Here is a 14,276-nt window from a genome sequence, read left to right as displayed (position 1 = left end):
TTGCCGTACAGTTTGCAATATACATCAACTAGTAATCCAAATCCACTTAAAATTAAGTGGACAGTGAAAGTGCCTTATAATAACAAAATATTCCTAATTCTTTCTTCTCTTCCTTTGTATCAGTGCTGTTATTCATTTCACTTACACATAAGTATACAAAACTAAATATATTGTTGCTATTATTATTTTGAACGAACTATTATCTCTTAGAGCAATTGTGAATTTAAAAAATTAAAGTTTTCACTTTATCTTCACTTGTTCATTATCTGATATTCTTCCTTTATGTAGATCCAAGTTTCTGACTTACATAATTTTCCTTTTCTTTAAAGGACTTCTTTTAACATTTCTTGCAAGACAGATCTACTGGCAGAAAATTCTCTCAATTTTTGTTTGTCTGAGAAAGTCTATTTCTTTTATAGATTTGAAGATAATATCACAGGCTACAGAATTCTAGGTTGTTATTTTTTTTTCTAAACACTAAATATTTAACCCTACTCTCTTCTTGCTTGAATGTTTTCTGAGGAAAAGTCAGATGTATTTTTGATCTTTGCTTTTCTATAGATCAGTATGTTTTTCCTTACATTTTTATCAAGATGCTTTCTTTATCTTTGATTTTCTGCAGTTTGAATATACTTATGTATTACATCTTTTGTAACTGTCCCACAGTTCTTGAATATTCTGGGGTTTTTTTTTTCAGTGTTGTTTTTCTTTACCTTTCAGTTTTGAAAATCTATTGTCATATTCTCAAGCTCAAAGATCTTTTCCTCAGCCATATCCAGTCTGATAATGAGTCTATCAAAGGCATTTTTCATTCGTTAGAGTTTTTTTAGCTCTAGTGTTTCTGTTTTATATTTTCTTAGGATTTCCATCTCTCTGCTTACATTATCTTGCATGCTGTCTGTCCTTGCATGTCATCTACTTTTTCCATTTAAGCCTCTAGCAAATTAATCATATATTTAAAAAAAGATTCCTATTCTAATAAGTCCAATATTCCTGTCAGATCTGACTCTTATTCTGATGCTTGTTCAGTCTCTTCAAACTGTATTTCTGCCTTTTAGTATGCCTTGTAATTTTTTGTTGAAAGGTAGACATAATTAGGTAAAAGGATCTGTAGTAAATAAGCTTTTAGTAATGTAGTAGTAAGATGTCGGGGGAAGGAAAGTATTCTATGATATGCATACAGTCCTAAGAATAGGTCTCAGTCTTTTGATGAGCCTGTGCCCTTGGACTATGAACTTCACCAGTGCTTCTCAGCTTTCCCATACCATGTGGAACAGGATAGTTAGAGGGGGCTGAAGTGGGGTATTTCCCTTCTCCAAGCTTGAGAAGGTCTGAAAAAAACCCAGCAGGTTAGGTTCTGAAAAAATAGTTGCTCTTGGAAGCAGTCCTTGTTCAGAAGAATAGAATGCTCTGGTAGATTTCAAAATGGTTCATTTTCCCTCCTCCTGCTGCAAGTCTAGATTTCTCTCTGACATTCATTGTGAGGACCTGGTAGAACTTCTGGAGGTTAAACTCACAAATATGTGGGGACCCCTATGCCTGGGTTCTCTTGGGAGTTTTTAACTCTTAGAGTTGCCCACAAGGGGCATCAACAGTTTGTCAATTACATTTTAGGTTTTCCTACCCTGGCACTGGGTCCTGAGGAGGTTCTTGCCTGTGGGTTTCTGCTCTGCTTAGTTGTGGTTCCTTGAATCTGCCTGTTTGTCTCTCTAATTTTTGGTGCAGTGGCTTGTCTGGAGACCTCACTTCTCTGACAGGTCTAGGGGGAATTGTTGACTTTTCAGTTTTTCAGCTTTTTACTTATTGTTAGGACAGAGTAGTGTCTTTTAAGTTCCTACTTTTAAGTTGCCAAACTGAAAACCAGAAGTGTTCAATTAGTATTCACTTAGCTGAAGAAATAAATGGTGGCCTTTGCAGCTACAGAAAGGCACTGATTCCTGAAAATTTTAGTCTAAGTTGGGCTTTGGGGAAGGAGGAAAGGGGACTCACATTTATTGAGCATTTGTTCTGTACGAGGTACCTGGTATGCCCTACGTCTCACAGTAGTACTTCTAAGTGGGGTGATCATCACCATTTTCTGGAAAAGGAAACCCAGGCACAAAAGAGTTAGCAAGATTTAGCAAGCTATCCAAAAGTCACATATTAAGTAGAAGAACTAGAAATCATTTTATTGGCTTTGAAGAAATGGACCTTTATTGAGCATACGTTATGTGCCTGGCTGTGTGGCAGACATTGAGGATACTCAGAACAGAATACAGTCCTTGCAATGCAAGTGAATATTACAACACAGAGTCTTGAGGGCCCCCTGTGAAGGTGAACTGAACATGTGACAAGAGAAGAGCTTCCTTGAAGAGAAGCTTGGTCCTGACGGAGCATAATTAGGGCTTATCTGGGACAGGCATGATGGGGTTGCAGAAGCTTCCAAATAGAGGAAAGGGCCTATTCAAAGTACAAGCCACTTGGGGGAACTGCAAATGGCTTGGTGTGGCTGGAGCATTCAGGGTGTTTTGGTAATTGGCAAGCGATGAGTTTGGGAGGGATGAAGGGGGTTAGATTCTGATTTGAAGGTTACCATTATGATGACAAAAGCTTCCCATTTCATTCTGACGTTAACGAGGATCCAAGAAGAGTTTTGAGCAGTGGAATGCCATGATTGGTTTTGCTTTTCAGCAAGATGATTTAATGGGTAAGGAGACTAGGGCAGGGAGACTGGCTAGGAGACTGTCTCTGTGGTCCTAGGGAAGAAGGCTGAGGTGTGAACCAAGCAACAACAGTGACAGTGAAAATGGAGAGGGAAGGAGAGATTCATACTCAGGAGAAATGATCAGCTTCTTGGTCAAACTGATGTAGAGAGAGAGAGAAAGGAAGACAGCTAGGAAGACGCCCTTGTTTCTGGCTTGGTGGTATGGTGGTGGGTGGTGAGGATGGTGGTATCATTCGCAGAAATAAGGAAAACAGAAGGAAGAACAGATTTTGTGGGGGAAGATGGTGAGTTTGGTTTTGGACACATTGAGTTTGAGATGTACATGGGAAGTCCAACTAGTGTTGTTTATCAGGCAGGCATGTGACAGTAGCTCAACAGGGAGCTCTCAGTGAAGCTGTAGTCATGGCTGTGGCTAAGCTTCTCAGAGGAAAATGCATGCAGTGAGGAGTTAAGGGGCCATGGCCAGGACGCTGAGGAGCTCCTGCATTTAAATAAGGGATCAACAGAGAGGAGATCAGCAAGGAAACTGAAAATGAGGGAACCAGGATGTAGGAGCACCAAGAGAGAGTGAACACATTGTGGGGGCAGGAGCTTTGTGGCCAGGGATGGCCTGGTGCTCACCAAACCTATCCCTTCCTTCTTGGACACATACGCTTGCTCCATCTTCCAGCCTTGTTACAGAGAGAGCTACTGGGGACACCAAATGAATCTGATGAATGTGGGAGGCATAACGTGTGGTTAAGAGCAGGTCCATCTTCCTTATGCTCTTTTCCTGCCCATCCATGATCCTTTTGGAATTTGCATGTGAAAGAACCCTGGAAGGAAAGCACTCAGGTTTTGAGTTTTATTTGTTATTGTAGAGCCTACCTTGTCTTTCCTGATCCTGGCTCTGGAGCCAAGTGCCTATGTTTGAATTTTGTCTCTACTTCTTGACAGCTGTATGACACTGAATAAACTGCTTGATTTCTCTTTGCCTCAGTTATCTTATTGGGGTAACAATATAATATTAATATAATAAATCATAAAATAAATGATAAAATGTATTTCTAATAAAATATATTAAAAATATATAAATTATATATAGTAATATATACCTCATATAATTGAGGATAAATGTGAAGTAGTTACAATAGCATGAAATACTCTAGAAATGTCAGAAGCAAATGGAGAGGGGAACGTTAAGAATGGGGGAATGGTTTATAGCTGGAGTCATCAAACTACAGCCTGGAGGTCAAATCCACTCTGCTGCCTGTTTGTATACAGCCTCTCCATTAAAGAAGGGTTTTATATTTTGAAGTAGTTGAAATAAGTCACATGCAAAGTATATGGAACTCAAATTTTAGTATCAATAAATAAAGCTTTACTGGAACACAGCCATACTCATTTGTTCAAGTGTTGTTATGGCTGCTTTTGCAATACAATGGCAGTTTGAGTAACTGTAACACAGACCATATGGCTAACAAAGTCTAAAATATTTACTACCTGGCCCTTAAAATAAAAGCTTGGTGAATCAAATGGTGAAAAAGTTTAAGAAAGATACCTAAAAAGCATTAGCTGGAATTAGCAATACCTTGCCAGTGACCTTGATAATGACTTTAGTGGAATGGTGTAAGTAGAAACTAGAGTTTGGTTCCACATCAAAGTTTGATTCCTGACTCTACAATTTGTTAGCTGTGTGGTCTTGGGAAGTCATTTAATTTCTATGCATTTCAATTTTCTTAGGTATGGGTTGGGGAAAAACAGAGCTACTTGAGTTACTGTGATTAGCAATGATGTGTGTAAATCATAATACACAGTGTCTGACCTATAGTAGGTGCTCAATAAATGCAAACACCTGCTTCATTTAATCTGCTGTCACCAAACTTGCTACTCCTTTATAGGCAATGCCTTTTCATTTTTTAGTATTTTATTTTTGTCTTCTGTGTTCTGATGTCTTACATTATATGCCAAGTCTTTATTCAAATCTTGCCTCTTTAAGGAGGCCATCCTACTTAACATTGACCATCCTATTTAATACTATAACCTATCCCCAACCCCAGCATTCCTAGCCCTCTTACCTAGTTCTACTTTTCCTTTTCTCATAGAACTTATCACTTCTGATGATCTAGAGAATTTACTCATTTATTATGTTAATTGTTTACTGTCTGTCTCCTCCTTATATGCTCCTTGCCTATTTTATGCAATTATGGATTTTAAGAGCCTAAATAGTACCTGGCATACAGTAGGTACTCAATTAGTATTTGATGGATGACCAAATGAAAAAAAAATAGGTGGGAATTGTTTTTTTATCCAGCTTTGGACTAGGTGTGCTCTTTCTACCTAGGTAAAAATTAAAATACAGCCTCTGCTTCATCCCCTACATTTTTCCCTTCTGGAAGTCCTTTTAGAGTATGCTGACCCATTCATTCTATCCTCACAGTCTCCTGAGTTCTTTCTTTTTGGACCACTATTTAGCTCTCTGTTTTAGTCTAAGGCAATTTCTTCAGCTCTGTCATTAAATCTCCTTCTAGCTGTGTCTAGTCTACTGTTCAACCTGTCAACTGAATTTTTATTTCAATGACAATTTTGTTATGTCTAGAATGTCTATTTCTTTCCTTTCCATTCTTTCCTGTACTTGTTTCATGGTTTCTAATCATCCTTTTATCTCTCTGAATATTTAAATATTCCGATATTAAGATTTTTTTCATATTTTTCTGTCATCTCTAGTTCTGTGAAGCCTTCCATTTGTTTAATCAGCTGGATTTCTTGTTAAGGTTATTTCTTTGTGCAGCCAGTGATTTTGGATTATGAGCTCACCTTCAGTCGTGGTTGTTTCGCATTTGTCTCTGCTGGGGTCTTAAGAGTTAGCAACTGAAAAGGCTCCAACAATGTATCACTCAATGTCCTGTTTTGGGAGGCTGGGTTGGGAAGCAGTAGAGAGCAGATGTAAGGAAAGGTGCCCTAAATGCACTCCACTGTGAAACTATTTGTGTAATTGCAGGCAAGTTACTCTTTGAGTCTTACTTTTCTTATCTATGAAATAAAGATGTAATTCCTATTTCCTGGAGATGTGAGGAATTAGTGAGACAATCAAACTAAGGAACTTAATTAGCCCAATGGTTAAGTGCTAATAAATATCACAAATATGTGGTACCTATTATATCACTTGTCAATATTTTCTCCTTCATGATATAAGAGAAGAAACTTAATTCTTATGGAAATAGCTTCTGAATATGTACATGAAATGTGCAGCCAACTATCACATTTGGACACTGGCCAGATCTGTCTGCTTTATTTGTGACGTACATTTGTTGAAGAGGGGTAAAAACCCGCAAAACATGTTCCTTTGGCTTTCAGCCATTGCTGAGGTGCATTGATGAGAGGTGGAAGTTTCAGACATTATCCTTTCTTTGAAAATGAAGTCTAATTAAAAAGTTGGATCATTTGCCAACTATTTTGGATCATTAAAATACAGCAGTAGGGAAGAGTTCTTCTGTTGAGAGGAAAATGACCCAGATACATTTTTTTGGTTTTACTCAAATAGAAAATATATTTAACTTCTTGGCTGTGTTGTCCTTGGTCATCAGTCAAGGTTAGAAATAGAAAAGCAGAGCTCTGAACCTACAGCCAGTGCTCAGTAAAAAATGTTGGTTCATTCTTGGAAAGGGAAAGAGACACAGGCAAATTCTTGGGCAAGAGAACCACATGTAACCTCATTTCTGTGTCATGGAACTTTTGACCACAGATTGGTCCTTAATTAATTGCCATTTTGGATCAATCGATATAAGGGAGGACTTAAGGGCCAAAGTTAGTGAATGAAAGCTGTAGGCTGCTGTGATTTATCATGGAATATGTTATTAATTATCTGAAAACACTTCACAAAATGTTTATAATTCTAATTTTCATGAAAAATTTACAAAGGCTAAAATAAAAATATTTAAATAGAGAAATATTTTTAGATTTTATTTACCTGATCTTCATAATCAGATCCGGTATCTACATTCTCTCCTGTGTCCGACAACACTGATGGATCAAGGTCACCTGAACCTAAGATTAGAAAAGACAAGATTACCTGAGGGAGGCTGTCTGTGTGTTTCTGAACATACTCCCACTAGGTTTCCATATTGTCCTTATGGTCACATTAAAATTGCAAACATTTCTGGACTCTTCCCATCTGCTGGGCACTGTTTGGGCTGCAGACAGAAAATGCAAATACTCTAGACATTGTCTCCACCCTTAAGTAGAATGCAGTCTTGTGGACATGACTGATCTGTCAAGAGCAAGGTTCAGAAACCAAAATAAAGAGCTAACTAATTCTGACTAATAGCAGAGGGGATGATGGAGGCAGGATTCTTTACAAGGAACTAATCTCTAAGCCCAAATTGAAAGGGTGAATAAGGGTTGTCCAAGAGGAGAAGTAATTCAAGGGTGCACACTGTAAGGGTGAGACAGAAGGAACACTGTGAACAAAGCACACTGGAAGAAGAGCAAGGGGTTTCCAGGAACAAGGATGAGTTTGCTCATTTCACGAAAACCTGAGAAGTTTTTCCTCCAGCATTTGAGTCACTTTAGTGCCTGAAGATGAGGAAAATCAGATGAACATAATGTATTAAAGAAAAGCTTCCCCACCCCCATCCCTGCCTCCCCAGCTACTATAGGTTATTACATTAAAATGCTTACCCATTAATCCCCAAGGCTCAAACTTAAACCAGTAATTTTCATAATGGGCTCCTGAGGCACAACTGATTCATCGCTCTCATTTAAGACTGTTTCCTGCTGGGAAATATATGTCACCTAACTAGCCAGAAAGGCAGAATTCAGTGCTGCCCGTCAAATGCTATGCCTCCTGTGAATAAGCAAACCACTCCACATTTCATTGTAAACTTGGCCTTGCCAAATCATTTATGGTCAGAATATGCAATGAATAATGTTTAATGAAGATGTATTTTTAAATAAACATCAAGCATCTCACATGATTCTTAGATATGGACCTTTTCCAGAGATGCTTTCGTACTTTCTTCTAAAAAGGGATTCAAAATAAGTCCCCACATAGTCTTTTCTTATCTCATTTCTTCCTTTTTTCCTTCTCTTTTCATCATTACCCTGGTTTTTACCAAACTGAGTAAGTGCTAGCCCCTTGTCATACTGCCTAAGTACTAAGCAGTAACACCATTGTTGAATGTGTTTGTACCTTTAAAATTTCTATAAAGGATGATAAAATTGTTCAAAATGGAGATACTTGACCCATCAAACCATTTTAGAAAAATAACTAATTGTAGAGCCACCATATACAGTTACATGGGCATGGACAGTACAACTACAGGTGATAGTCACATTATCAGAGTGGCCGACACCAATTCCATGGTTAATGAGGTGGTTTTGCTGGAATGGATGTGGGGACTATGCACCACACGCTACTAACAGTGTGAGGTGGGGAGGGTGACATGGGAACCTTAATTTTATATATAATTTTTTAAAGCAGTGGTATTACATAATTTTTCTATCTTTGTACTTTTGGTACTTTTCAAGTAAGAAATTTAAAAAAGTGTATCTCAGGGCTAAAACATTTGACTGTCTCAGAGCCTTGTTTGAGATCAGTTTGCATTAATGGGCAGTAAAGACGTCAGAAGTAAAATGTGTATTTTTCCATTCTAAGATCATGGAAATTTTAAAACCAGTATTTCACAGTCTCCCACCCCCTCATTTTAAAAAAGAGAAAGATGAGCTTCAGAGAAGTTACACAACCTAGCCAAAGTCATGTAGAAAATGAGTGAGATCAAAGGCATTTCTCCTAACACATCCTGCTGACCCCAAATTCTAAGCAGGAGCAATCCAAATGGCTTTACAAATATGATCTTTCACTTCAGGATTCCACAGGAGAGGACCTGCAGGAGTATGCCATTTCTTCTACATTTTGAGAAAATGATGAACAGTGAGTGGCTGGTGATGAGGGATATCACCAGGTGGCAACCAGAAGTGGAATCAAGGAGTGTCACTGTAGCCTGTGACAATCAGTGTTCCTTTCTGGGAGGCTGCTGTGGGCAGCATCATTAAAGGTCATGGCAATTTTATTTAGCTTTCATTACTTCCATAATATGGATACTGTCCTCCACTGACTAGTGGAAGTGGTGATAGGTACTTGATTCAACTGATGCCCTCACCTCTGCTGTATTTAGAGTGATTTATGTGGAGTGAGCAAAGTGATCTCAACACAAAGCCTTATTGAACATATAGCCGCTTTTAGTTCCTGTGTCCTACTTATTTTATTTAATTAGAAACTGTTCTTTCCGTTGTTTAAAAAAAGTACAGTCTGGGTTAGCCAGAGACAGGTAAGATTCCTCAAGGGAGGAACAACCTAAGACAGGCACAGTCGCAGGAGGGCCATCAGGTGAGAAAATGGGGATCAACAGAGGTGAGGCTTAGAACCTCCCCCCCCCTGTTCTGAGAGAAATCTTCTGCATACATGGATGTTTTATTGCCCTTGTCTAGCTTGGATTAACACATAGTCTACAGGCACACACCTGATCATCTACATTTGCTCTCTTACAACACTAAACTATGTTTTCTACCTGTATCTTGTATCTACCTACCACTTCAGCATTTTATTAAAAATAATAATAATAAAGAGAGAAATGTGGTATCCACATATAAATCAAGTATAAAAATCAAATGAATATTCATATTTGAACTGACTGTTTATAGTCCATAATGCATGATCAAAACCAAAAGCCTCTGTGATGACTGCCCTTGTAATGGTCACCATGTAACTTATTCACTATGTAAGAATTTGTTCTCCATGTAAGAACTTGTTCATTATGCTTCAGAAGATTGGAGACTGATGAAAATTAGGCTTGGGGTGGATTAATGATTGTGCATTGAGCATTGACCCCCCTATACAGAATTTTATTGTGGTTAACAACCATTTGATCAATAAATATGAGAGATGCCCTTACAAAAAAAAAAAAAAGTACACACTTCCAATTGTAAAATAAATAAGTAACCGGGATATAATGTATAGCATAAGGAATATAGTCAAAATATTGTAACAACTTGGTATGGTGATAGCTGGTACCTAGAATTATCATGTATATAAATGTTAAATCACTGTGTTGTACACCTGAAACTAATGTAATACTGTGTGTCAACTACACTTCAATAAAAAAAAAAAAAGAAAAAAAAAGTACAGTCTGATGGGTGCTTAAGCAACGCGGTTAACAGATATTGCACTTTAATATTTGAAGCCAGAACAAGATTATTAGAAAACTATCTTCAGTCATGGTAGAATGAAAAAAAAAAATCCTGGAAAAAAAGAAAAACGTCATGCTTATAAAGAAGAAGAGATTGACTTTCCTTACAAAATTCCTTTAACAGAAATTTTATTGTATCATTAAGGGATGGAACTTCTTGACACACTGTTGCTCTTGGCAACAGTATGACTATATGACAGGAGGCAATAGACAAAGGATGTCATTATCAGCTCAGAAATGATCGAATAGTTTCCATTTTTTTCTAGCATTGGTTGCTTGGTTTGCTGAAAATGGGACCTTTAATAATAGCCTAGGGTTTGACACACAAAATAGGGAGGTAAGTATAGATATATGTACACCTTTTTGCTTTCTTTCATTGGACAATTTAACATACAAAATACTCGCAATGATCTTGGTACTCAAAAAGGACAGCAAAATTAGGACTTTTTGAGAAAGTGATAGCATAGCTTTCATTTTCCCCATTTTGAATTTCTTGATATCTTTCAGATTTAAAAATATCCTTTCTATAGATAACAGAGAAAGGTAGGAGCTGAAATGGAACTGCACGGGGAACATTCTGCATCATCAGTTTTAGGATACAGAAACACTATTTTCAGGTTGTCTCCTTAAATTTAAGGGGGAAGGTGATATAAACTGGCTTATGAGGTACTGGAAGGCTAACCACGTTGCTTTTGGGGACAATGTCACACATGTTTCTCCTCCTGGTGGCTCTTCAGTCTGAAGTTTTAGAAAGGTCCTCCTCCCACTTTGAATCCCAAATACAGGGTCACACCCTGCGAGGCAGGGCTGCTTGGGCACCGAGGGGTATCCAGCTACAGCTCCTCTAGCAGCATCTGCCTGCTCTGGGGAAAGCAGTCTCCCCCTTGTCCTGTGTCCCCCACGAACCCATAAGCAGTGTTAGGTGGGCTTGTAGTTCATCTCTGAATCTAAGAACAAAACTTCAAAATTCTATACATTCTATACATACATACTGAATGACTGAGAAATGAATAAAAGGACATTTAGATTTCACTTTTGCAGAGCTTGATCCTCATCCAATCTACAAACATCAAATTCCTCTTAAGTGCCTTAGGCACAGCTCAGAGAATCCAGCTGTAATTCCAGCCAGTGTGGAAAGTGCTGGGAAGAGTTTGGGATAGAATTCCTTTGGAGAGCAATATATTTCTTTGGAAAATATCCTGACAGTATTTGGGACTAGAAGGTGAGTTCCCTGAGAGATCTGGTGGTGGACTGTTCTTGGTGGGAAGGGAAGGGAGGCTTTTCCAGTTACTCCATGACAGAGGTGGGGAAGGGAGGAAGAGAGAGAAGCGAGTAGACGTGGACCTAGGAAAATGGAGAAACGTTGGGTTGAATAAGATGTGTTCTCTCTCTATCATCTCTCAAATCCTTATGAAGATACTATCATATAGCCTTTCATTGTGACAGCCACATGCTTTGTACACATAAACCATTTACTCTTTAGAACAATCCTCTGAAGTAGAGTTGTTATTATTATCCCTTCATTATAGATGAGGAAATTGAGGTCCAGAGAGACTAAAGGATGTAGTCAGAGGGCTGTGCTTGAGGTATTCAGGGAGGGCTCCAGGCAGAATGAGGTACTGCAGATGGGGCCTGAAGGGTTCAAGTCCAGGAGAATGGCATTCTGTGGCATGGAGGCAAGTGAACGCACACTCTGCTCTGGAGCCACAGATTTGGTGGGGCTGTGAGTCATGGGCTCAGATCAGTGGCCCAGCTGAGGTGGCCAGCCAGAAAAGAAAGCGCTTAGGTTCACACTATGCATCAAACACACACTCACAGAGACTCTCTGTCCTCATGAAGTCTTGCAGTCTAATAAGGGAAATAGATTTTTAACAACAATCATATGCTCAATCATACAATCACAATAGTGATGTATACCTGAAGCAGAGTACAGGGCACAATGCACGGGTTTAATCGAGTTTGGGATAGGGGTTGAGAATGCCTCCTGAGAAAATCATATTTAAACTGAGATACAGAGGAGGATCTGGCCAGATGGATGAAGCCAGGAGCTGGGAGAGTGGAGGGATGTAAATGGTGATGGGTGGTACCAAGTAACTTGTGCAAATAGCCAGAGGCAGGAAGGTACTCAAGACTTTCAAGGAACTGGAGGAAGGTGGGTATGTGGGGAGGAGACGTTGTGGTAGGAAAAGGACCGCTGTAGGAAAGCAAAGGATCTTTCAGTCACATTAAGGACACTGGTGCTCAGCCTGCAGGAAAGTCAGTGAAGGTTTTTTGTTTTTTTGTTTTTGTCAGGAGACAGGGTGATCAGAGCTGCATTCTGTGAGGATCCCAACAGCAACAACAGGATTTAGGACAGACAGGAGAGGCCAGGGATGAGGTAAAAGGCTAGCAAGGAATGACAAAGCTTCCGACACATGCAATGGGGACAGAATACAAGGACTGGACTCCCGGAGTTCCCTGGGGAATGATGATTGGTTTGGGCTGTGAGGGCAGGGACAGTTTGCATGGCTCTCTTAAAAGGGAGAAACTATATGATCTCACTTATATGTGGAATCTAAGTAAATCAAATGCACAGAAGCAGAGAGGAGAGGGGTAGTTACCGTGGGCACACAGGTGGCGGAGACAGGAGATGTCCGCCAGACGGTATAAAGCTGCAGTGACGCAGCGTGGGTGAGTCTAGGGATCCAAAGTGCAGCATGGCGACTACAGTTAATGGTAGTGGATCCAATACAGGGAATTTGCTAATAGAGTATGTTTTCAGGTGCTCTTATCACACACAGAAAAGTGGTAACTATGTAAAGAGTAGATATGTTAATCAGCTTGGCTGTAGCAATCACTTCACAAGTATATTAAAATCATCATGTAGCACATCGTAAATGTAACAATTTTTATTAAAAACTTAAAAGAAGAATGGAAAGCCATTCACATGGAGATGATATGGGAGCAGGGGGACGGGTGAGATTCTGCAAAGGGAGAGGGCTCAGAGAGAAGAGCAGAGCGGAGGGACAAAACCTGGGGGCTGATGATTCACAGAGCAGAGGCCACAACCATGACTTGTTTAATTGGGTGAGTCACCAACATTTACAAGCCTGGAGAGTTCACCAGCAGATGCAGCTGAGGGAAGGATCCATTCCTTGACTGCGACAACAGCCTGGAGTTGTGAAGTGGCTGCCTTCTGCATGGGGAGCCTCCTTTATTCCTAGTTGACCACAGTCCCTCCCAGGCTCTCTGTACTCACCAAGGGCTGTTACAGCTAGAACAGGCTTATTTTAATGCTGGGGAAGAACCCAGCTTTCAGAGGTCCCGGGAATGGAAGGGAGCTAGCAGAAGGGCCTGGGGCTGTGAGCACAGACTCCTCTGCTCATAAGCTTGGAGGTGCAGAGAGGAAAGACAAGGCCCCTTGAACCTCTGCTGTGGGCCCGGCTCTGTGCGTGCTTCCCAGGGGAGTTGGAGAGAATGAGGACTCAGCACCTGTCCTCAGGCAGCTTACTAGCACAGAAGCTAGCACAGCTACATTACTGCAGGCTGAGGCCACCTTGGAGAAATGCCACTAGAAAGCCATAAAGTGCCAGGAGTTTTAAAGAAGGGGCAGTTAAACTGGGTCTTAGCAAACTGAGGATATCTGGCAGTTAGATAGTATTTGCTGTTGAAGTCTAAATAAATATTCTAAACAAAATACTAAAAAGCACAAGTGTCTCAACACTTCTCAGAGCAGCAGGGGTCTTGTTTACTGATCTTACTTGCTTCTTAGTATTCCATCTTTCCCTGCAAAAGGCCATCCTTTTGTAAATATCACTGGAAAATTAGGGAGGTGAGTTTACATCAGTTACCTTGTGCTCTGGGGGTCTGCTCAGAAAGTCTATTGCTTTGCCTTTCTTAGAAGCTTCTCTTTGGGGGCATCAGATACACCTTAAAATTCTAAGGGTTTAGTCCTTTTCTTTACAGCCCAGAACTTTTCTGGTCTTTACCCACTGAGACCATAAGAAAGATCAGGACTAGGACAAAGATTTGAGAGTCATCCACATAGAATTTTAATAGTTGAAACCATGAGGGACAATGAGCTGACCCAGAACCAGAGAGGAAAAGAGTAAGAGAGGGTCCAGGATAGAACTGGGGTGCTGCCTCTGTGCTGGGACGACTGCCTCACTCTACTATCCAGCCCCAGCTCCTCGGGGAGAGAGCTTAGGGAGAGGGGCAGGACCACAGCAGGAGCTTTAGGTCAGGACGGGAGACCAAAGGGCAGGCTTCTTCCAGATGGCCCAGGAGAGACATGCATGAGTTAGGCAGTTCTGGAGGAACTGTAATTTTTAATTGTTGCACAAAGAATGGGCCAGAATAGATTGTTT

The 14,276-nt window shown here is 40.0% G+C and overlaps 1 protein-coding gene across 2 annotated transcripts in view; it reads right to left on the bottom strand.

The window, feature by feature from the left end:
• AK5 (adenylate kinase 5) overlaps nucleotides 1-14,276 on the bottom strand; it is a 234,247-nt gene that overhangs the window by 101,640 nt on the left and 118,331 nt on the right. For both annotated transcript variants that reach the window (XM_073234163.1, XM_017679701.3), the window contains exon 8: nucleotides 6,654-6,730. In XM_073234163.1, the coding sequence (XP_073090264.1) occupies nucleotides 6,654-6,730 (77 nt within the window). The remainder of the gene's footprint in view (nucleotides 1-6,653; nucleotides 6,731-14,276) is intronic.

Source organism: Manis javanica, chromosome 4, assembly GCF_040802235.1.
Source record: "Manis javanica isolate MJ-LG chromosome 4, MJ_LKY, whole genome shotgun sequence".
NCBI lineage: Eukaryota > Metazoa > Chordata > Mammalia > Pholidota > Manidae > Manis > Manis javanica.
This window is presented reverse-complemented; position numbering and strand designations above follow the sequence as displayed.